Here is a 24551-nt window from a genome sequence, read left to right on the forward strand (position 1 = left end):
TAACCATTTTCCCAATCTGCTCTCCCATTCTTAATAAACTTTGCACAAATGCCCCAATATCTGCTCTTTTATGTCTTTTACATTTGTTTTTCATCTTGGATGTGATTCTGGAAATGTCAGAGCCTGTGATTTGCTGCTTGAAGATTGTTGGGGTGTTCCAGCACTCTGCCATCTCCGAAAGGAATCTGGAAGGCAGAGGCAGCGTGCGTGAACCTCATGGCAGGCACAGCGCAAGTCGATGTTCAACTCCATGTCACTGATTAAAGCTTCCACTGTTTGTTGATTAAAGCGATGAGGGAGATTGAAGCATTGAGGCGAATGTGGAAGCTTAAAAATTGTTTGGGTGCTTCAGCGCTCTGCAGTCTCCAAGAGGATTCAGGGAGGCAGAGGCAGTGTGCGCGAACTTCATGGAGAGAAGATTGAGGGGTACAACAAGGGAGACTGAAGCATCAAGGCAAGTACCAAGGGTGAGCACCAGCTGCCTATCTTTTGATCACTCTGCAATGGAGAGGGGAAGGTCTGGCGCTGGACCTGGAGAGTGTTGCCCAGGTTTTCTGCATTTTGGATCACGGACTTGGACTATAGACCTTTTCTCAGTCTTAGTTTTTTTATATTATATGCTTATCGCCTATTTCTTTCTTGTTTTTTGTGCAGGGAGGGGTCGATGTGCTTGTTTCATTTTGTTAAGTTTTTTCTGGGCAGGAGGGGGGATTTGGGTGTTGATGTGCCTTTTCCATTTTTGTTCTTTTTTTTTTGCGCAGGGAGGGGATTGTGCTGCCTTTTTTTCCTTTCTTGATTTCGTGGCTACCCGCAGAATTTCAAGTTGTATACTTTGATAATAAATGAACCTTTGAACCTTATACTCCTTTCAAAGTTTCTTTCTACTTGCCTCTTAATAATCTACAAGCATTTAGAGATAGAGTCTGATTTGGACAGTCAGCATGGATTTGTGTGTGGAAAATCGTACTTGACGAACCTTGTAGAGTTTTTTTTTGAAGAGCTAACCAAAAAAGTTAGGTGAAGATAGGGTATTCAGACTTTAGCAAGGCGTTCAACAAGGTCAGGGCCCATAGAATCCAGGGAGACCTAGTATAAAGCAGAAGGTGGTAGTTGAAGGTTTTTTCTCGGAATGGAAGCCAGTGACTAGTGGTGTGCTGCAGGGATCAGTGTTGAGACTTTGTTATTCACTATATAAATGATTTAGGTGCAAATGCACAGACTTGATCAGTAAGTTTCTGGATGGCACACAATTAACAGTGTCTCAATAGGGAAGAATGTTATCACAACTTTAAAGATGGATCTTGATCAGTTAGGGAAGTGGGGCAAGGAATGACAAATCTGTATTGAAATACAGATAGGTGTAAGGTCCTCAGTGAGATGCTTAATGGAGAGCATTCTGACTGGTTGCACCAAAGCCTGGTATGGAGCCTCGAATGCACAGGATCACAAGAGGCTGCAGTGTTTCAGCTTATTGGCCTTTCATGAGAAATATGAAGCTTGAAATTAAATTGGTTTTCTGTGGTCGAAAAGGGAGAGATGTGCAGAGAACCAAGAAAAGTTCTGCAAGAAGCTGGAGACGAAGACAATAACACAAGTGGGTAGAGGTGCCCAGTTAAAGAAGGTGGGTGAAGTTTGTCAATTGCATTTGATATGTCTCGAGTATAAGTAATCAGGAGATGAATGAAAAGACAAAAGACATTTGCCAGGCTAATCCTTTTATCCAGTTCCCTCTCACTTACACCCAAAACACCTCTTTGCCCTTCACCATTTTGATACCTTCCAGTTCACTAGTCACACCTCCCCACCTTAACCTTGGATGTCCACTCTCTAGGCCTCAGCATTCCTCCCCCACCAGCCCAACTCCCAGCTACGAACTTGGGATCCCTCTGCATCTTTATTTGATAAGGGATCCCTGCCATTAACACACTCTCCTGCATGGCAGAACTTTTATCGTTGCCCTCAGTTTTCCTTTCAATTCCTCCCACTTTCTGGAGATCAAAGGTGTTGCCATGGGCATGCACATGGGCCCTAGCTATACCGGTCTTTTTGTTAGCCACGTGGAATAACCCACAAGACCATAAAACAAGAGAATTGGGCCATTCGTCCCACTGAGTCTGCTCCACCATTCCATTGTGGCCGATTTATCATCGCTCTCTACCCCATTCTCCAGACTTTGCCCCGTAACAATTGGTGCCCTGACAAACAAACAACTTCTGCTTTAAATATACTCAATGACTCAGCCTCCACAGATTCACCACCCTCTGGCTAAAGAAATTCCTCATCTCTGTTCTAAATAGACATCCCTCTATTTTGAGGCTGTGACTTCTGGTCCGAGATTCACCAACCATAGGAAACATCCTCAAGATCCAAGCCTATCTGGTGCCACTGCCTACACCTCACCCCACTCCCAACCACCTTGCTCTGCTGCATTAATGACTACAATGCTGCCACCCTCTGCACTAGCAGCACAAAGCAACTGCAACACCTTAGCTACCAACTTCCATCCTGCCTTCAAATTCACCTGGACTATCATTGACATCTCTTTTCTGGATCCCTCAGTCTCCATCTCTGAAGACACTAACATCTTCAATTATCCTGACTCCCACAGCTACCTCAATGACATGCCCCCTTTTTTTTTTAAAAGATCACATTCTTTTCCTCAATGTCTGCCACATTTTCTCAATGAGGCCTTCAGTTCTAGGGCCACTAAACCATCCTTTTTCCTTGAAATAGCTAATGGAGCCCACAGACACATTTCTTCCATTTCCCATGTCTCCTTCATCACTCCTTACATGGTTCCACCTATCATTTACCAGCCTCTGTCCCACCTAACCCTTGTACCTTTCCTCATCCCTCAGTCGTGATGCAAGGTCTCAACCCAAAATAGCAACATACAGCTTTTACCTTCACAGATGCTGTTGAGTGACTGGGTTCTAACAGCATTCTTCCCTACCATCAACCCCAGATTCCTGCATTGGCAGTCTTTGCATTCTGGAAGATTTTTTTTTAAACCTGAAATAGTTCAATTCAGTGTGAAGCCCCAAAAGCTATCATGAATCAAGTTGGAATATGTACTGCTATTCCAGTGAAACCCAGCATAATGAGTAGCAAGACAGGTTAGAATGTGAGTGGGCTAGAATATTATTTACCAACAACTGGATGCTTGATGCTACCCTTGAGGACTGAACAAAGCTGCTCTGCAAAGTGATCACTCAATTTGCATTTACTTTCTCCAGAGTAAGCCACAAACACTTAATATAGTATGCTGAACTGAATTGCTGCTACTGGAAGGACACTAATTGGGAGGACCTAACAATTCTATTTTTCTCTCTCCAGTTGCTGCCAGACATGTTGACATTTTCCACGATGTGCAGTGTTCAGTACCACATAGCTTGGACATATTTTTATTCCCTCATCCGTTTTCATTCACATCCTTTCATTTACAATACAATCCTTCAGACATCTTCAGAGAACAAATCTTCACCATCCACTCAGTCTGCACTATGACAACTTGTGCGATTAAATCTTCACCCTCCCACGTTTCCCCTTTATCTGCAATTAAAAACATTGTTAGCTTCATAATTTTGCTTAGTTCTGATGAACGAATTGATATTTCACATGGGAAGGTAATCAACTTGCAACAGTAACAGTTCCTTTCTGCATAAATGTCATCCAGCTTGTTACATTTTCCAGTACTTTCCAGCTTTTATGTTGGACATGTGGCCAAGCGGTTAAAGCGTTCGTCTAGTTACCTCAAGGTTGCTTGTTCGGGCCTCAGCTGTGGCAGCGTGTTTGTGCCCTTGAGCAAGGCACTTAATCACACATTGCTCTAGTCTGTGCGAGGACTGGCACTCCACACAGACTTCCAATCTGCCCCTTGTAAGGCATGAAAATGCCCGACGCAGACCTCTCATGGTCTGAGTCGACGTTCCCTCCCTCCCTTCCAGCTTTTAACTTATGTAAACAGCATATATATTTTTGATATTATGAGCAGCTACACCAAAATCATTTCCAAAAATAAAGATGGCATTGGGGAGATTTTTAGGCTTTTAATAAAAGGGGAAGATGAGGAGTTAATGAAGAATTAATTTATAACTACCAAAAGAAAAATTAATTAAAAAAATTCTGAGTTAATTGTTGGTAAAGGTTGAGGCACAGGTCTTTTCTGTTGAGGAAATTGACTGCAGAATTACAAAATGAACAGTCAAGTCCATGTGGAACAGCAAAGACATGTCAAAGATCCAATGACAACCCGACATTCAAACATTCTAGTTCAATCATTAATACAAGCTTTCTCTCAGAATGTATAGCAGCTCCAAATGTATCACTGAAAGAAAACTTAAATGGAAATCTAACATCTTATTTAATGGCATTGTTTACTTTCGATATGCAAATCTAAAAATTACATTAGAACAAATCGATAGACCACCACATTAGCCACATCTTAATAAAATCTAACGGTTATGCAAATTAATACAACTTAAAATGGTTGTTCTATTGCTTGGGTAAAACTGGGATTCAGACATTGCATCCATATAGTCATAGAGCCATGTAGCCACAAGGCAAATTATTCAGTTATTCATCTCTTGCTGGCTCTGGAAGAGCTAACCAGTTCAAATTCCACACCATTTCTCCATTACTGTCCTAATCGTTTGCCTTCAAGTACATATCTAGTTGCATTTAAAATGTTCCTTTGGAATTCATTTCCACCAATTTAATTAGAATGTTGCTGATCTTAATAAGCCTCCATGAGGGAAGTTCTCCATTTGCATTCTAGTTCACTTACACATTTTATAAGAACACAAGGAATAGGAGCAGGAGTAGGCCATCTGGCCTGTCGAGCCTGCTCTGTCATTCAATAAGATCATGGCTGATCTGGCTATGGACTCATCTCCACCTACCTACATTTTCTCCATAACCACTACTATGCAAAAAACTATCCAACCTTGTCTTAAATATACAGTATTTACTGAGGTAGCTTCCACTGCTTCATTGGGCAGAGAATTCCAGAGATTCAGCACTCTCTGGGAAAAGCAGTTCCTCATCTCTGTCCTAAATTTACTCCCCGATATTCAGGCTATGTCCCCTAGTTCTAGTCTCACCAACCAGTGGGAACAGCTTTCTTGCTTCTATCTTATCTATCCCTTTCATAATTTTCTGTGTTTCTATAAGATCTTTTCTGTTCCTTCTGAACTGCAGCAAGTACAGTCCCCGATGACTCAATCTCTCCTCATAGTCTAATCCCCTCATCTCTGAAATCAACCTGGTGAACTTCCTTTGCACCACCTCCAAGCTAGGACATTCTTCCTCAAGTAAGGAGACCAGAATAGCACACAGTACTCCAGATGCAACCTCACCAGTACCCTATACAGTTGCAGCATATAACCTTCCTGCTCTTAAATTCCATCCTCTAGCAATGAAGGCCAACGTTCCATTTGCCTTCTTGATAGCCTGCTGTACCTGCAAACCAACCTTTTGCGATTTATGCACAAGCACTCCCAAATCATTCTGCACAGCAGCATGCTGCAATCCTTTACCATTTAAATAGTAATCTGATCTTCAATTTTCCTTTCCGTGGATGACCTTGCATTTACCAATATTGTAATCCATCTGCCAGACCCTTGCCCACTCACTTATCTATATCTCTCTGCAGACTCTCCATATCCTCTGCACAATTTGCTTTTCCACTCAATTTAGTGTCATCAGCAAGCTTAGATACACTACACTCGGTCCCGTCTTCCAGATCATTAATGTATATTGTGAACAGTTGCTGGCCCAGCACCGACCCCTACAGCGCACTGCTAACCAACCAGAGAAACACCCATGTATTCCAGCTCTCTGCATCCTTATCTTATGGGCAAGTCTTTTATGTGGCACCTTATCGAACGCCTTCTGGAAGAGCAATTATATCGATCCTAATATTAATTCAATTGTCATGTACATTCTAATCACATCATCCATTCATCAGTACTACTTTCTACATATAGAAATATTGTTTTTTCCATTTTTCAAATAGTTGGTATACGGCTGCTATTAAATTTCTTTTCAATGAATCTGCAACAGATGTAATCGTTTCTTTTGTTCATCCTTTTAAAAAAATATTTTCCCAAGGTGACACTGTGTCTGAGTCTTCATATTTGAACTTCTGAATTCAAGTCAGATTTAATGAAATTAAATCAAACCTAATCAGAACCCTAACTGTCAAAATGACAAATTTATTCTACAAAATATTCTATCTAATCTAGTAAAATGTGCTCTCCAATCATCCAAGGAGAAGGCAAGAAAAGTCCTGAACACAAGAGATTTACAGATGCGGCCTGAGTTCCTCCGGAGTTTAAGAGTGTTGCTTAAGAAAAATCCTACATCGTCTTACAGCCTATAAAATTCATCTCTGATCAATTCCTTTCCAAAACATGGCATTTCTTTTACCTTTATTCCTCTGCCTCCTTGCTTCCCCTATCCATCCGTGATATGGGAGCAACTTTAATTAAAAAGCTCAATTTTCTAGACTGGTCTACATCAAGATTCTGCATATTTGCTTTTTTTTTTTTTGAAGAGATGCTATTAAGAATAAAGGCTTGCTACCTACAAAGAGTTGTTGCTACAATTTAAGTCTTTTTTTTTTGCAAATTCCAAATTTTTATACCCACTTGTCAGTGTGGTAATTTCAAAGCAATGACCAACATCACTACATTCCAAGGAAACAGTACTTGAAACATTGAAGCCAAGCCAAAAAACACAATTCATACCATCAGGATTCCGAATCCAAGTGATAAAGTGCTTCATAGTCTGTAAATACTGAATAATGGTGCAGATTCTGTACACACTGCCTTGAAAGTCAAATCTGTAGGCATCCAAATCTGTATGTGGTAGGCCATCCACAAAATGTAGCATATATATTGAGGAAATCCTAGGAGGAAAAGAAGTTGCAATTAAGTTCCTAACATGAACTGTAATGTAACATTAACTTTATGAACAACACACCTACCGTTCTATAAGCATTTTCCTCCTTTGATCTTGATCTTGACATTTATTACAGGGCGACCTATGAACAGCATTCAGAGGATGCCAATCTGAATCTATTTTTGTAAATGTCGTCAAGGTTTTTGTACACCTAAAAAGAAAAACCTTCCATTAACAATGCATGTAAAAAGCTTTTATATTCAGTAAAAGTGCCTTCTATCGGTTGTTAGAGGTTACCCCCAAGGGTATGTACATTTTAAAAGACATCTTATTGCAATACAAATTACTAATTAGATTTTTCAAGTGGGAACTGGAATCAGCCATTTTCCATCTTATGAAAGATTAAAAGTTATCATTCCAATATAAACAAAATGATAGTGGAAACAAAGGCAGATATTTGATGCTATCTTCCATCATGTTATTCCGAAGGTGTTGCGTCCAACCTGGTTTATCCAAGAAATAATTACCCAACAGGTTAATTCAAACGACTGATGCAATACAAAATAGTCACATTACTCTTGGACCCACTTAGTTTTTATTCATATACAGGTTTCCCCCGCTATCCGAAGGCAGACCATTCCTATGAAACAGTTCGTAAACCAGAATATCATAAAGTGAATAAGCAATTACCATTTATTAATATGGGAAAAAATTTTGAGCATTCCCAGACCCAAAAAATAACCTACCAAATCATGCCAAATAACACATAAAACCTAAAATAACAGTAACTTATAGTAAAAGCAGGAATGATATGATAAATACACAGCCTATATAAAGCAGAAATACTTTTCTGCACGGTCTAGCGCAGCGAAATCTCGCGGAAGCACTCTCGGCAGAAACACTCTCTCCTGTAACCTTTAAGCGATGAAGCTGCCAAATCATATCAAATAACACATAAGAATACACGGCCTAAAGTAGAAATAATGTATGTACAGTGTAGTTTCACTTATCGGAATTGGGAAGACTCCAATAAATTGCAGTTTCGTCACATTTAAATAAGCACCAGACGCAATCAGCAATCGCCTCTGATCTGGGCTGACATTTACGTGCCGGGCAGCACCTAATTAATTAGCTTGTTTATTTCAGCTTTTTTTCTTAAAGATGTGCTGGGTGCTTTCCGACTACCACTGCATTCTTCGCAGCAATGTATCGATCTGTGGCCTGGAGGTTGGGGACCACTGCTTAAACTATGAAGCTGCCCTCGCCTCAGAAACCGATCAAACCACCCATGACTACCTTTAAATTCCACTTTCGCAACACTTTTCATCACCATCGTCCAGTGCTTTCTGTTTCAGCTTATTAAAAAGACTGACTGATTTCTGCTTAGGGAGCGAGGGAACGTCGACCCAGACCATGAGAGGCCTGGGTCAGGCATTTTTTATACCTTACAAGGCACAGATTGGAAGTCTATGTGGGGCGCCACTCCTCGCACAGACTACAGCAATGTGTGATTAAGTGCCTTGCTCAAGGGCACAAACACGCTGCCATAGCTGAGGCTCGATTTCTCCTTAAGTATAAGAAAACCTAACAGAACACCATGCTTTGTACACCCATCAATCCACTCAAGCAATAGACTTTCCATTTTATCCATTATTGGATGCCGACTAAGAGAGACCACTTTGCTACGAGCAGAACCAAGAATAACGTCGGCAGCTTTCAGGATTCTCTCTCTCTGCATATAAATAGTGTGAACGGTGGACGCAGGCAAGTTCAACGCGCGGACAATGTCCTTACTTCGTTCACCACGATCGAAAAGCTTAATTATGTCTAGTTTTACGCTAAGTGTAACACCCTTACGAGCTCTTTTAGGCTTTTCTGATACCTTAGAACTCATATTGTTAACGGATGCACAAAATAAATTGAGATAAAGCGCGTGTTTAAGCAATGCCGGCTAGAATGCTGTTCCGGGGGAGGAGCTTGGCTGTTCGGGCGCGCGCTGCCTTTTTCCGTAACAGTGAAAACAACTTGTTAGCAAAACCGGGTAACTAATGTAGATCTTTCATAACAGCAAAGTGTCGTAAAGCAAACGTTCGGAAAACGGGGGCCACCTGTAATTGTTTCACTAATCTTACAGAAATCAATTATTTTACATAAATTATACTTTATATTTTGAAGGTAATATGAAGTATTGTACACTCATGCACAAATCTCGAGAATAAAAACAGTGAAGGAATAATGTTTTATAGGAATTGGCAGAATTATCTTACTAGCTATCCATAGTAATACTGTAATATGGCACAAATATTTGCTACCAACACAAGTTAAATTTTAGTTTTAAAGATATACTTGCCTCTCATCATATTTGTAGCCACACTTAATACATTCAAAACTCCAAATATATGACTGCATGAACAGCATCTCAAAATAGGTATCATGTCTTAGGAGAAGCGGAAAAGCAAAGACCGGGCTATCAGGTTTTCCTGGAAAAGACATTAAAATGGAGCACATTATATTAAAAAAGACAACATAGTTATACGTCAGCTACATAGTTTTAATGATAGCCAGCAATATTTTGTCAGGCAGCATCAAAAAATAGTCTAATATGAGAGAACAATAATGCAGTATACAGGTTGACCTTGCATGCGTTTCATTTGTCTCAACTGAAGTCCGGAACTAATCCCGAGGCAACAGCAACTATCAGTCTGCACAATTACAGCAGCTAAATTAGTATTGGCATGATATGCATTGATCATTAAGATTTTGCAAATTTTCATTATAAAAACAGGACAGACCTCTTAGCAATTTCCTCCCCTAACAGTTAACAGCAGGATCCAAAAATATTATGGTGATGGCAATTTTAACAAAATATAAATAACTGATTGAATCTGCTTATTGTTGGTCTCCATACTAGGAATGGTAAATAGTGAAGAGTGACAGGCTCAGGCTGCAGGAGTATAGATGGTAATGGATGCAAGGACTAAAACTGCACAGAAGGAACTTGATAGATGTGACAAATTTAAATAAAGGCTGAATCTGGGGCTTTGCTGTCTCTGAGGGAGATCAGTGAGGTTTGGAGCGAAGTGTGCAGTCTGGAGGTCTGGTAATGCGGAACAAACCCACAGCCGACTCTTGTTTCTCTCCAATTGAGCAGTCGAGCAAAGCTGAAGTCAACAGGAAAAAAAGCAGAGGACAGGAGGGGGTTCAGTACCGTCTGCCTGTGCTTGACAGGCCTTCCTCTCCCTCTCACTAGCTGTTGTCAGAGGTAAGTCTTGAGATCCAAGTCGCCAGGATTGATTGGCGAGGCTGTGGACTCATTTTGGGGGACTTTGAGGTTCACACTGCATGTGCTCTTCGATTTTTTTTTTTGCTATTTTGAGTGGTTTGATTGGTTCGGACTGGTACGGTCTGGTAAAGAATTGCTCTGCAGCTTGCATTGGCTAGCAGTGTGGAACTGAACTAAACTGAATACTACTGGTTTGATATTCTATGTGTCATTTGTTTGCTTTTTGCAAAATCCATTTTTTTTGGCATGTATTGTGCTTGATGTTTTCTTGCTCAAAAAACAGCAAAAAATAAATCTAAGAACACGTGCAATATGAACTTCAAAGTCCCCCATGGTGTTTCTTTGTTTTGTGGCTGCCTACAAGAAGATGGATTTCAGAGATGTATTCTGTATACATACCTTGATAATGTACTTTGAATCTTTGAAAAGTAATTGGGTGAAGGGAAAAAGAGAATTGTTCAAATTTTAAAATATCCCATTCCATGGATTTAAAGAATGACTAGAAGCAGCAAACACTTTGAAATTTTCATCTACTTTGCAACTACATAACTTAATATTGATAACCAAATATTTCTAAAAGCTCCACCTTAAAATGCAAGCCCAGATTGAGTTATCCAACCTTGGTGATAGCAGGAGTGGAAGGTCTGTTAGCAATGTAACCACTGAAAAATTGACCATTGGTTTATCCAAAATAGCCCATTTCCTACTAGATGCTGGCAATTGGTAACATCCATGCTCTAGGGATTTAGATTCCTGCATAGACAAGCCTTTGAAAGTCAATATACAGGTACAGCACGCAATAAGAAAGGGAAATAGTGTTTTGGCCTTTTACCCGAAAGGGATCTGAGCCCAGGAGCAATGATATCCTATAATTATAAGAACATAAGAAACAGTAGCAGGAATAGACCATCTGACCCTTTGAGCCTGCTCTGCCATTCAATAAGATCATGGCTGATCTGGCCATGGACTCATCTCCTGTTACCCGCCTTTTCCCCATAACACTTAATTCCCCTATGTACAAATCTATCCAACCTTATTTTAAATATATTTGAGGTAGCCTCCACTGCTTCATTGGGCAGAGAATTTCACAGATTCACCACTCTGGGAAAAGCAGTTCCTCTTCTTCTCCGTCCTAAATTTACTCCCCTGAATCTTGAGGCTATGTCTCCTAGTTCTAGTCTCACCAACAAGTGGAAACAACTTTCCTGTCTCTATCTTATCTATCACTCATAATTTTATATGTTTCTATAAGACCTTCTCTCTTCTGAATTCCAGTGAGTACAGTCCCAGGCAACTCAATCACTTCTCATAGTGAAACCCCTCATCTCTGGAATCATCCTGGGGAACCTCCTTATCACCACCTCCAAAGCCAGTATATCCTTCCTCAAGGAGACCAGAACTGCACACCGTACTCCAGGTGTGGCCTCACCAGTACCCTACACTGTTGCAGCATAACCTCCCTGCTCTTAAATTCAACCTCTCTAGCAATGGAGGCCAACATTCCATTTGCCTACTTGATAGCTTGCTGCACCTGCTAACGAACCTTTTGCAATTCATGTACAAGCAATTCTCAGTCCTTCTGCAGAGCAGTACACTGCAATATTTTACCACTTACATCTGATCTTCTATTTCTCCTTCCAAAGTGGATGACCTCGCATCTACCATTTTACTTATCTGCCAGACCCTTGCCCACTCACCTATCTATATCTCTCTGCAAACCCTCCATACCCTCTGCACAATTTGCTTTTTCACTCAATTTAGTGCTATCAAACTTAGATACACCACACTCAGTCCCTGCTTCCAGATCGTTAATGTACATTGTGAACAGCTGCAGGCCCAGCACCGACCCCTGGGGCACACCACTCACCACTGATTGTCAACCAAGGGAACATCTATGTCTCCCAACTCTCTGCTTTCTATTGTTTAACCAATCCTCTACCCATACAAATACATCATTCCAAACTCCTTGCATCTTTATCTTATGGATAAGACTTATGTGGCACCTTATCGAATGTCTTCTGGAAATCCAAGTAAATAACGTCTATCTGCTCCCCTCTAACCACTGCACTCATTACATCCTCAAAGAACTCCATTAAGTTTGTCAAACAGGACCAGCTCTTGCTGAATCCGTGCTGCATCTGATGGTGGATCCATTTCTTTACAGGAGTCTTGCCATTCTTCTTTAATGATAGCTTCAAGGATTTTCCCCCACTGATGTTAAACTAACTGGCCTTCAGTTTTGCTTGCTTCCTATTTTGAACAGTGGTGTGACATTCGCCTTCTTCCAATCTGCCAGGACCTGCCCTGAGTCCGGAAAATTTTGGTAAATTATCACCAAACCTTAACCATTTCTTTCAGTACCCTGGGATACATTCCATCTGGACCAGGGGACATGTCTATCTTTAGGCCCACAAGTTTGCTCAGCACCACCTCTTTAGTGATAGCTATTGTATCATGGTCCTCACCTCCCACTGTATCCATAACATCTCTCTTCGGCATGTTAAACATGTCCTTCACTATGAAGACCGACACAAAATAGTCAAAGCCTTGGCCATTTCCTTATTACTCAATATCAATTCCGCCATCTCGTCCTCCAAGGGACCCATGGTCAGTTTAGCCACCCTTTTCTGCTTTGTTTTTACATTTGTGCTAGTTTATTTTCATAATCTATCTTCTTTTTCTTAATTGCTTGGTTAGTGGTTCTTTGTGCTTTTCAAAGTTTTTCCAATCTTCCAGTTTCCCATTACTCTTGGCGACTTTGTACACACAAGCTTTTAGTTTGATACTTCCCTTATTTCCTTAGTTATCCATGGCTGGCTCTTCCCACCCTTACTGTCCTTGCTGTTAACTGAAATATACTTTTGTTGAGCACCATGAAAAATCTCTCTGAAAGTCCTTCAATGTTCCTCAATCGTCCTACCATATTACATGTGTTCCCAGTCTACCCTATCCAACTCCTCCCTCATCCCGTTGTAGCCTCCCATGGTTAGGCATAATACATTGGTTTCAGATCAAACTATTGCACTCTCCATTTGTATGAGAGACTCAAACATACTGTAATCACTCTTTCCTAGAGGATCCCTAACTACAAGATTGCTAATTTTACCCATCTTATTGCACAGGACCAGATCCAAGGCAGCACGTTCCCTTGTAGGTTCCAGTAATATGCTGTTCAAGAAAGCTATCACGGATGCATTCCATTAAGTCCTCAAGACAGCCTCAACCAACTTGATTCACCCAATCTATGTGCAAGTTAAAGTCCCCCATGATAATTGCTGTTCCATTCTTACACATCTGAGATATTTCTCAATTTCCTGTAATATTATTACTTGGTGGCCAATAGACAACTCTCACCAGTGATTTTTTTCCCCTTTACTATTCCTAATCTCTACCCAGGTGGAATCAACATTCTGCTCCATAGATAGTCTCTCACTATCACCCTGATCTCATCCTTAATTAAGAGTGCTACCCCACCTCCCTTACCTTCCTGTTGATCTGTCCATATTACCAGATATTCTTGGATATTTATTCTTAATCTTCTCCACCCTGCAACCACATTTTTGTAATGCCCACTAAATCATACCCCATGATACTGATTTATGCCACAAGTTCACTGATCTTGTTACGAATACTACGGGCATTCAGGTAAAATGCCCCTACACTCATTGTCTCTTTAAAATCTAGTAATCTTTGTCTCTTAATGCACTTGACTTTTCTTCACTCCACCCTTACTTTTCTCTTAACTTCTGCTTTTAATCTTTATCCACACTTTTCTCTTTTACTTTATTCATACTTCTCCAATCTGTTGAATCCACCTTGGTAGAATTGAATAACCTAGTTTTGGATACCATACTTAAAAATGGATATATTGTCATGTGAGTGCATTAAAAGATTCACTGAAGGCAAGATCAAATGCACCAGATTTGTATACTCTGGAGTTTAAAAGAATGAGCAGAAGTCTTATTAACACTGATTTTTTTCTTCAAATGGCCTCAGAGTTGAGGTCAGGGTCTCACAACAAGGAGCAGGACATTCAGAATAGATGGGCAGAAACTTGTTCACAACAGGTGGTGAATTGTGGAGGTTCATTTAAGCAGAAATCATTATTTACTGTGCTTCATGAATCAAGGGCCTAAGGTATAGTACTGGGGGAAAAAAAATGGCTTTGAGGAAGAGATCATGATCTTAATAAATGGCAGAGCAGTTTCAAAGAGACAATGGCCTTTCTCCTCCCATTCCTGACATGGAATTCAGCCCACATTGAAACTCTCAGCACCGTAGCATAATGTTTAGCACAACACTTTACTGTAGCAGGAGCCTGGGTTCAATTCCCAACAGTCTGTAAGGAGTTTGTATACTCTCCCCATGACTGTGTGGGTTTCCTCCCACAGTCCAAAGACATAGCGGTTGGTACGTTAATTGGTCATTGTAGATTATCCTGATTAGGATAAGGTTGCTGGGTGGCGTACCTTGAAATGCTGGATGGGCCTATTCTATGCTGTATCTCAATAAAAAAAAAACAAATAACTCCAAAAGAAACACCCGCCAAAATTAAAAAGTGAAAATTATTCAATTGGGAACACTGGAAAGAGATAATCTTAGACATTAACTACTCTGGTATGAGCAGCAACAGATTATACTCGCACACTTGTTTTATATATTACATGATGGTGTACATATTACAATTATTTCCAGTGCAGCACCGTTTTTCAGCCATTAATGGACAGAAAATTGATTATATATGAAAAATATTAAGGGTAACATTTATTTTACATGCACCCAAATTAGTGATTACCCAATTCACATTTCAGCTTTGGTTGAAGCAACTCGAAGAAGCTCTCCCGGATATCATTCAGTATTAATTCTATCTGAGCAAGCAGCTGAGGGTGAATCTGCCATGAACCATCACCTGCAAAAAAGGACACAGATCAATTATTTTAAGGGAGAGAAAAAAAAATCACTTAAACAGAGAGCAACTCATCCACTTAAAATCAATTAAACTTTTATTTCTGCACCAAAGTTGGGCTCAAAACAAAACATATGATCAAAATCAACAGAAAAATTATCTAAACCAATAATTCAGATTGCGAACTGGCTTCTCATGATGCTAAACATAGTAGGCATGGCGCTACTAAATTGCAGGATTTGTTGTTTTATAAGAAAGTATTTGTAACAAACTCAACCATACTTCCTTCGTCTACATTATTCCTGACCAGTCTTCCACTCTTCATAAACAATCTCATTCAATACTCCAGGCATATCCTAAATCATGTAAACACTGCTCCACCTATTCAATTATTCTATTATTCAATTCTATTAATGGCTCCTGGTCAACTTCAGTTCCCAATATGAAAATGTTTCTTCTTAAAATTCTTTTCTGAACAACCATTTGATTAAGTTTACTAACACATCCTTTCTCAGTAGTGCTGTGATTTTTTTTAATTTTCCAAGGTCAAACAGGAAGGGAAAGATAGTGAGATAGCAATATTAATAACAGAAAAATAAGTAAAGTTGCAAGCGTGAAGTCCATCTGGATGGAGGTTAAAAATAACAAGGGGAAGATATCACCAGTAAGAACAGTGTTTAGAGACCACCACCAATCCCCACAATATCCAAAGCATTAGTTACTCTAAAGGAAAGGGGACATTACTGTACAAAAATCTTAGGCACATGTGTATAATTAGGGTGCCTAAGATTTTTGCACAGTACTATATATCTGTTAAATAAGGAATGTGCCTAGGAAACAGAAATAAGAGGACTTAGCTTTGTGTTAAAACTACAATGATGAGTAACTTTTGCCTTCAGACAAAAAACTTGGGTCTGAAACACCATTTTAACTTAAATCATAATAATTACAATAAAATGAGATGAGAGTTAGAGTAGATTAGGCTGAAAAATGAGCAGGGACAACTATGTGGAAGTAGTGACATGTATTTGTAATTTGTAACACAACAAAATTGTTTCTAAGTAGAAAAAGATTCAAATGAACTATTAGCTGAGCAAGTTAGAGAGCATCAAATTGAAAAAGAGCAAAAAGTTAGTAGTAAATCCTAAGAATGGAATAAACTAAGAATGCAAAGACTGCACGATAAAATAAAATAAACTATCAAGGCAATTAGTGAAAAAAGTTAAGTTTATTTTAGTGTGTAAAAATTGCAGGTGAACATTAGCCTCCTAGAGAATGAGATTAAGAAATAATTATTGGGAATAAGGAAATAGCAGAGAATTAAACATATATTTAGTTTAAGTCTTTAAGATAGAAGACATTATAACAATCTATTAACATTAAAGAAAGCTGGGAGGGAATTAAATATTATCACAACTGCTAGATAATTAACTAAGCAGACTAATGGGGCTCCAAGTGGACAAGTCTTGTTGCCTCAATCAGAATTATCGATGACATGTGCCATGAAATTTATTTTACAGAGTAAACACAAATCTGTAACTTGCAAATATATTGTGCAAGAAAAAAAATGCGGTAATGTGGCAATGCTTGTGGACTATTCAGATATGTGATGGCAGAGTGAAAGAAGCTGTTCTTAAAACCATTCAAATACTGGTCTTCAGTCTCCTGTAACTCCTCCCTAACAGCAGGAATGAGAGAAGGGCATGTCTTGGATGGTGAAGTTCCTTAATGATGGATGCTGCTTTCCCTTTAGTGACATACCAAATCTCAAACTCCCAAAGTAGAGCCATTGGAATGCTTTCTTCATTATTGCACATGTTGGGCCGAGAATAGTTCCTCAGATGTTAACACCCAGGAACATGAAGCTGCTCACCATTTCTACCACTGACCCCTTAATAAGGACTGGTGAGTTCTCCCAACTTCAGCTTCCTGAATTCCACAATCAGTTTCTTGATCTTGCTGAGAGATTGTTGTTACAATTCATCTATCTCACTCTTGTAAGCCTCCTCATCAACATCTGAGATTCTGCTCATGTTGGCAGAATCTGCCAATCGGCAAAATTATAGAAGGTGTGAGCTGCATCTGGTCACACAGTGATGAACAAGCATCCTTGAGATGCACCTAAATTGATTGTCAATAAGGAGATGCTATTACTGATCCACACTGCCTGTGGTCTCCCAAAAAGGAAGTCGATGATCCAGCTGCAGAGGGAGGTACAGTAGCCCAGTTTTGAAACTTTGTTATTAATATTGAAGGAACCATGGTGTTGAATGTTCAGTTGTAATGGGTATACTGTCATTTGATGTACGTTTTGCTGTTGTCTCAGTGCCCCAGAGTGGAGAACGAGTGAGATGGCATAGAGTAGGGGTCGCCAACCCGTCGATCGCGATTGACCGGTCGATCTTTGAGACTTTCCCAGTAGATCCCGAAGAAAAATCAAAAATAAATACACAAATACTGTTGTAATGTGAGCATTATAAAAGTAATACTAATTAGGATAATGGTAATATAGCAATATTTTCGCTAAAAAGCTGTTTGTAAAGAGAGATTGTTTCCGGGTTGCGGGGGTTTAGTTCTGTTCTTTCTGCCCAGTGCGCATGTGTGTAGTTCCCCCGCCATGCACTTCATTTTCAGCGTAGCCTGTGCTACATCAAAGTGACCAATCAGGTTAGATAAGAGTACAGACTGTTGCAAACATCAATATACGGCAGTGTCCTCAACCTGCGGGCCGCGAAGCATGCAGTGGTGCAGCGGTAGTCGGGATGCACTCTGCACATTTTAAAGAAAAAAAGCCGAAATAAACAAGCTAATTAATTAGGTGCTGCCTAGCACGTAAATGTCGGCTCAGATCAGAGGCGACGCAATCGGCAATCACTCATCGCTCGTGATATCCTGATAGCATAGCGGAGGCTCCACGAAAGAAGGCGAAAACATACAAATTCCATCCAGAATGGGAAGAGGAATTTCTATTTACCTTGGTGAAAGACAAGTGTGTATGTATGTTGTGCCACCAAACACAAGCACTGACTAAAAGAGGGAATCTGGAGCGGCACCACAACACCAACCACCAGGAATTTAAAGACACCTACCCCCCAAAGAGCGCAATTCATGCCTGTAAAGTTGAGCTGAAATCGGGGTTGAAGGCCCAGCAACCAACAACAGGAATTCTGCAGATGCTGGAAATTCAAGCAACACACATAAAAGTTGCTGGTGAACGCAGCAGGCCAGGCAGCAGCAATCGCTTTCCACAAAACATGCTGTTCAAAATAAGGCTGCTATTGAAGCATCATTTCATGTAAGTCACCTTTTGGCTAAGCACAAGAAGCCTTTTACAGATGGCGATTTATTCAAGGAAGCAACGGTCATTATTGCAGAGACTGTTTTAATAACTTTAAAAACAAAAACGGCATCACAACCGCAATACATAATATACCGCTTGGCCCTGCAACAGTGACAAGGAGGGTAGAGTCATTGTCCGAGGACGTGAATATTTTTCACTACAGTTCGATGAATCCCTGGATGTAATGCAAACAGCTCAGCATGTTGTCAGAATGGCTTTCCAGGATTTTACAACAAAGGAGGACTTCCTTACTCTTTTGCAATTAAAGGAAAGAACGAGAGGTGAGGATACTTACAATGAGTTAAAAAAATGTCTGTGAAAATGACATCCCCATTCATAAACTGGTGGCAATTACTACTGATGGGGCCGAGCAATGCATGGTGTGCGCGTTGGTTTTATAGCACTAAAAGTCAGTGCCTACTTCAGGTCAACTTATCTATGTGAAACTGCATTTTCACAGATGAAAATTATTAAATCTAAGTACAGGAGCTGACTTACTGACAGACACCTCACTAGGGTTGCCAACTTTCTCACTCTCAGATAATGGACAAAAGTAGCAGTCAAATCCTGGGACACTTGTGTTTACCCCGAGAAAGACTACCATGACCATGAAGCATTGCGCGGGCACCTGTGTGCTCATGCGTGACGATTTTTTAACCCCACAAATCCGTTTTGGCTTAATCTTCATTATTTCTACTTTATATAGGCCGTGTATTTATCATCTCATTCCTGCTTTTACTATATGTTAGTGTTACTTTAGGTTTTATGTGTTCTTTGGTATGATATGGTAGGTTATTTTTTTGGGTCTGGGAACGCTCAAAAATTTTTTCCATATAAATTAATGGTAATTGCTTCTTCGGCATAAAGCATTTCAGCACAAAAGGTTTCATAGGAACGTTCTACCTCGGGGGGGGGGGTGAAATACGGAACAGTTGGCAACCCTACACCTCAGACTGTGTCTGTAGTTATGAGCCAAATTTCAGGGAACTAGCAGAAAGTATTCAGCCCCAGTCATCACACTGAGTGCAACAGTCAATTTTTATTCATTTATTTTTCATGTTGAAATAAAATTAAATAATGAAACTTAGAATTAAAGGTGTGAAGTATTGTAATATTCTTAAAGAAAGACAGCTATGGCCTGTTCGATATGCTAGTTACAGTGTTTTCTTGTTTGAATTAATTTGAAAGTTTGACAAAAGTATTTAGTGTAATTCAAATACAATTCACCCAAATAAAAGGCCTCAAATTGGAAGTACAACCTGAGCTGTTTTTTCTCTAAATGATTTAGTAGGTAGATCTTGCCTTTCACCAAGGTCGAGGTAGGGGATCTTGGGCTTAAAAAGGTTGGTGATCACTAGCATAGAGTGTAGATCTGTTGCAGCGGTAGGCAAATTGAAGCAGGTCCAGGTCCTGGTCCTTGCTGAGGCAGGAGTTACTTCTAGCCATATCCAACCTCTTGAAGCACTTCATTACAGTAGATGAGTGTGCTACTAGGCTCACCCTGCTCTCCTTGGGCATTAGAATGAACGCTGCCCTTCTGAAGTAACTGCTGTGTGGATTTGCAGAAGCGTAGTGTTATTCTATCTAGGATATTTTGCACCTTAGGATCCTAAAATGTGATTTACTGATAAGCTTCCAAAAATTATGGAGAAGTGGCAAAGGATTAGAAAACTACCAATGTGACAACCAAATCAAAAAAAAAACTGGAGCAACATGCATGCAATTGCATGCCAATTAGTCCAACATTTATTGACAGAAAAACTAAGATTCAATTAAGTAACTGCAGTACATTTGAAAAACTATAATCAATCACAATGGCTTTATGAAGGGGAAATTGTGTCTAATAAATTTGTTGGAATTTAATGAGGAGGCCTCTTTCAAAGTTGATAGAGGGGAATCATGCTTTATAACTGGAATTCCAAATAGATATATACAATAAGTGCTCATGCTGTTGCAGGCAACTTCTCAGCAAGGAACGAATATCTAACAAGCAGAAAACCAAAGGAGGGGATGAGGGTGTCATTTTTAGGTTGGCAACCTGCAATCAGTGAGATACCACAGAATTCAGAGCTGGGACTACAACTTTTTAACCATATAAATTAGTGATAGAGGAAAATCAAGCGGATGTAAGACAGCCAGATTTACAGATGACAAAAAATGGGCAGAAAAGCAAATTGCAAGGGGATACAAACAGTCTGCAAACAGATACTGAGTGTCTGATAAGTGGACAAAAGTTGATAAATGAGGTATAAGGTGGGGGGGGGGGGAAGTGAAGTTATTGAACAGATACTGAAATGGAAATAACAAAATTCAGAAAGCTGCAGTACAAAGGGAACTTTGGGTCCCTAGGCACAAAGTGAATAAAGCTAATGGAAGGTTGGCCCTTATTTCAAAGTGGACAGATAGATATCTAATCAGGTTGGTACAGTAATAATTTACTCAACAGCATAGAAATATTATCTTTGAAATACTATTTTTCATTGTGGCAGCTTACTCTGTAGAGGGATTTCAAAATATAAATTAAAGAAAGATAGTCATTAATTCTAACCTAGACTATTTAACCCTCTCCCTTACAATTTTTATATTTTAAATTTGGCACCAGAGTAGTTATTAGTTTGAAGCCATAAGCACATTACAAAGAAAAAAACTGTTTTTGTGATCCACATGCTTTTTAAAAAATCACCAATCTGAACATTTTCTAGTTTGAAAATATCCATTAGGAGAATCTGGGATCAGAGAGCACACACACTAAAAGGATGTCCCTTTCAAACTGAGATGAGAAGGAATTTCTTCAGCCAGAGAGCAGTTTGCCACAGGTGGTAATGTAGGTCAATTCACTGGGTGTATTTAAGGCAGGGTTCTCCAACCTTTTTTGCACTGCGGACTGGTTTCATATTGACAATATTCTTGCGGACCGGCCAACCCGGTGGGGGGGGGGGGGGGGGGGGGAGGTTTGCCAACGGACAAGAGTAGCAGTCAAATACGTTGTTTACCACGAGAGACTACAATGACCATGAAGCCTTGCGCGGGCACCAGTGCACATGCATGTACGTGCCGATTTTTTCTATAAATCGTTTTTGGCGATTCTGTACGGGGGTGGGGGTGGTGTTAATCACGACTGGAATATAGGCGATAAGTGGCTAATACACTCAATTTCGTTTCTAAAAGTGTTTATCTAATGAATTTATTAAACATACAGCGCATATTTTCCTCGCATGAATATAGTGATAAGTCAATTATCGGGGAAGAAGACAGGGGCTTGAAGTAGTGTTGAACGAACTTCCAGTAGAAGTGGTAGAGGCAGGTTTGATATTATCATTTAAAGAAAAATTGGATAGGTGTATGGACAGGAAAGGAACGGAGGGTTATGGGCTAAGTGCAGGTCGGTGGGACTAGGTGAGAGTAGCGTTCGGCACGGACTAGAAGGGCAGAGATGGCCTGTTTCCGTGCCGTAATTGTTATATGGTTATATAAGTCAATAGCATCATAACATTTTAAGTAACGTTTGGATATTAAACACACAGCACATATTTTCCCCCGTATGAACATATAAAATCATTGCAACAGACCAATATCGCTGAATCAGTGGGAGCCCTGGGCTTGTTTTCCTGCAACAAGACAGTCCTATCGAGGGGTGATGGGAGACAGCGATACTCGAAGGAGGTTCCTTATGTCCAGTCTATTCTGCAATTTAGTTTTCTTTGCATTCATTGCAGAGATATGTTGCAAATGGAAGCAACGTTTTCAGTGCTTTCCTGGCTATCTCAGGATATTTAGCCTTGACTTTGATCTGGAATGCCGGCAGAGATGTTATGTCAAACATGCTTCTTAGCCCGCCGTCATTTGCAAGCTCAGAGTTGATCTCCTTCCCGCGCTGACATGAATAACGCATGCATAATGACCTCGCATGCGTAATGGCTCAACAGTGTGTGACAGGGAATGAGGAAAGGTGCAGCTGACTCATATCGCCAAATCATATCGTTTCCTCGCGGCCCGGTAGCGCATGCTTTGCGGCCCGGTACCGGTCCGCAGCCCGGTGGTTGGGGACCGCTGATTTAAGGCACAGATTGATTGGTTCTTATTTGGTGAGGAGATCAAGAAGATTGAAACAAAACTCATTAGGATTGAATGATGCATTGAACATCTTCGTTCTGCTCCTAAACCTTATTGTTTTATAAGCACTTTTTTTTGTTGCTAGACCTTAGAAGGGACACAAACCCCCTGAAGATGGAAATAAGATTTGGTAGGATGGTGTCAAGAATGGGGGTCTGATGTTACTAGGAAGGTTGAGAAACTGAGAATGTTTTCCTTGGATTTAAAGTTGAAAGTAAGTGTGATAGAGCAGTTCAAAATACATTCTAGACAAAATAGATTGTTCACATCGATTGAAGGTTCAAAGAATACACACTTAAGGCGACTTGGAAAAGAACTAAAGAGAAAATATACTGTACTGTACATTTTAAAGACATTGCTTAAAACAATTTGGTCTTGACTTTAAGGCCATCAAAATTTGTCAGGATCAATCTTTGGTTTGGCCACAGAAGTGCCTAAAGTATGTACCAAAGTAAGTGTTAATCCACAAAATTCCAACTCAAATGTTGTCACCACTTTTGCTGAATTCTTAATACTTTATTAAAAATATTTAATTGGGTTGATCTAAAATTCTATTGTAGTTGAAGCTTGAGCTACTATCAAGAATAAAGTTATATTTAAATTGTCATTAAAGATTTATTTCAACTTCCCAAAAAAAAAGTTATTCCATAGAGTTAGGCTTTCCTCGGCATGAGAATTTCTTTAGTTATGATCAGTATTTCAAATCAAGCAGTGAACATGATACAAAAATAAAAATCAGGTTATGTACTACAGCGAAACATAGGAGATCAATTATCAGTTCCTACCTGTTCCATGACATTGGCTGTGAGACAGTAGTGCACATGCTTTATCATATTCGGTGCATAGTTTCTTAATTGGAGATTCTGTTTCAGTTCCTACATTGTTTATGACATTTCGAATTACTTTCAAGTGAACCAAGGTTGTTAATATACAATCTAGCCAGCAGAGAGCAGATGTGTTCTTCCACTGAAGGACTAATTGGTCGACGCACAATTTCTCTTTAGGAACTTCCAATCCAGAATGTTCTGATTCAGTTGATGGCTCCTTCCTTTTGCCACACAATTGACCAGATGCCACAGTAATAGCCTCATTTGTGACAACTGTGCCTCCCGCAGCAGTAGAATTAAATGCTTCTTGATTACTTCCATTTTTTGAACAAGGAACAAAATTGTCAATTCTACCTGAGCTACTGCCCGAATACTGAAATGCACCTTCCTTGGAAATGCCACTGAAACTATTCCAAGTATCATTATTATTACAATACAAAGTTTTTTGCCGTTTTATATTCTGTTTGCATGGTTGAACCAACAAACTTGATTCAGATATGCTCTTTGCATTGTAAGCTGACGATTGAGGACTTGGTAAAGCAGATGCAAGTACGATCTCATTCAAAGGTTTACATCCCAAAGGAAAGAAACACTATAAAGGAGAGAAAACAGTTAAGATTTAAAAAGCAGTAATAACTCAAATGACAAAACCACCCCCCAAATTTGGAACAATCATATGTCAGATCAGTCTTCTTCATATAGTGGCTAGGGGACTGGATACACAAGCATTTCGATAGATAGGACCTGATTTGGGACAGTCAACATAGCTTTGTGTATGGTAGATCGTGCCCCAACCAATTTCTTTTCCGAGGAGGTTATCAGGAAAGATGAAGGGAAGGTAGTGGGCGTAGTCCACATAGACTATAGCAAGGCCTCTGACGAGGTCACAAATGGGAAGGTGGTCAAGAAGGCTCAGTCTCTTTGCATTCAGGATGAGCTGGGAAATTGGATTTGACATTGTTTTCATGTGGTAAAAAATGGCTGCCTCTCTGACTGGAGGCCTGTGTCTAGTGATATGCTGCAGGGATCCACTAGGAACCAGGAATCCAGGTCTGTTCTTTTTCATTTACATCAACAATCTGAATGACAATGTGGTAAACTGGATCAGCAAATTTGTGGATGACAGCAAGATTAGGGGCACAGTGGACAGCGAGGAAGGCAAAGCTTGCAGAGGGACCT

The 24551-nt window shown here is 40.0% G+C and overlaps 1 protein-coding gene across 2 annotated transcripts in view; it reads right to left on the minus strand.

The window, feature by feature from the left end:
• The window catches only part of uspl1 (ubiquitin specific peptidase like 1), a 152854-nt gene that overhangs the window by 3197 nt on the left and 125106 nt on the right, over positions 1–24551 (minus strand). For both annotated transcript variants that reach the window (XM_072262957.1, XM_072262958.1), the window contains 5 exons: positions 23331–23964; positions 14982–15095; positions 9254–9383; positions 6989–7114; positions 6750–6910 (listed from right to left, as the gene is read on the minus strand). In XM_072262957.1, the coding sequence (XP_072119058.1) occupies positions 6750–6910; positions 6989–7114; positions 9254–9383; positions 14982–15095; positions 23331–23964 (1165 nt within the window). The remainder of the gene's footprint in view (positions 1–6749; positions 6911–6988; positions 7115–9253; positions 9384–14981; positions 15096–23330; positions 23965–24551) is intronic.

The sequence above is a fragment of the Mobula birostris genome, chromosome 7 (genome assembly GCF_030028105.1).
Source record: "Mobula birostris isolate sMobBir1 chromosome 7, sMobBir1.hap1, whole genome shotgun sequence".
In the NCBI taxonomy this organism is placed as follows: Eukaryota; Metazoa; Chordata; class Chondrichthyes; order Myliobatiformes; family Myliobatidae; genus Mobula; species Mobula birostris.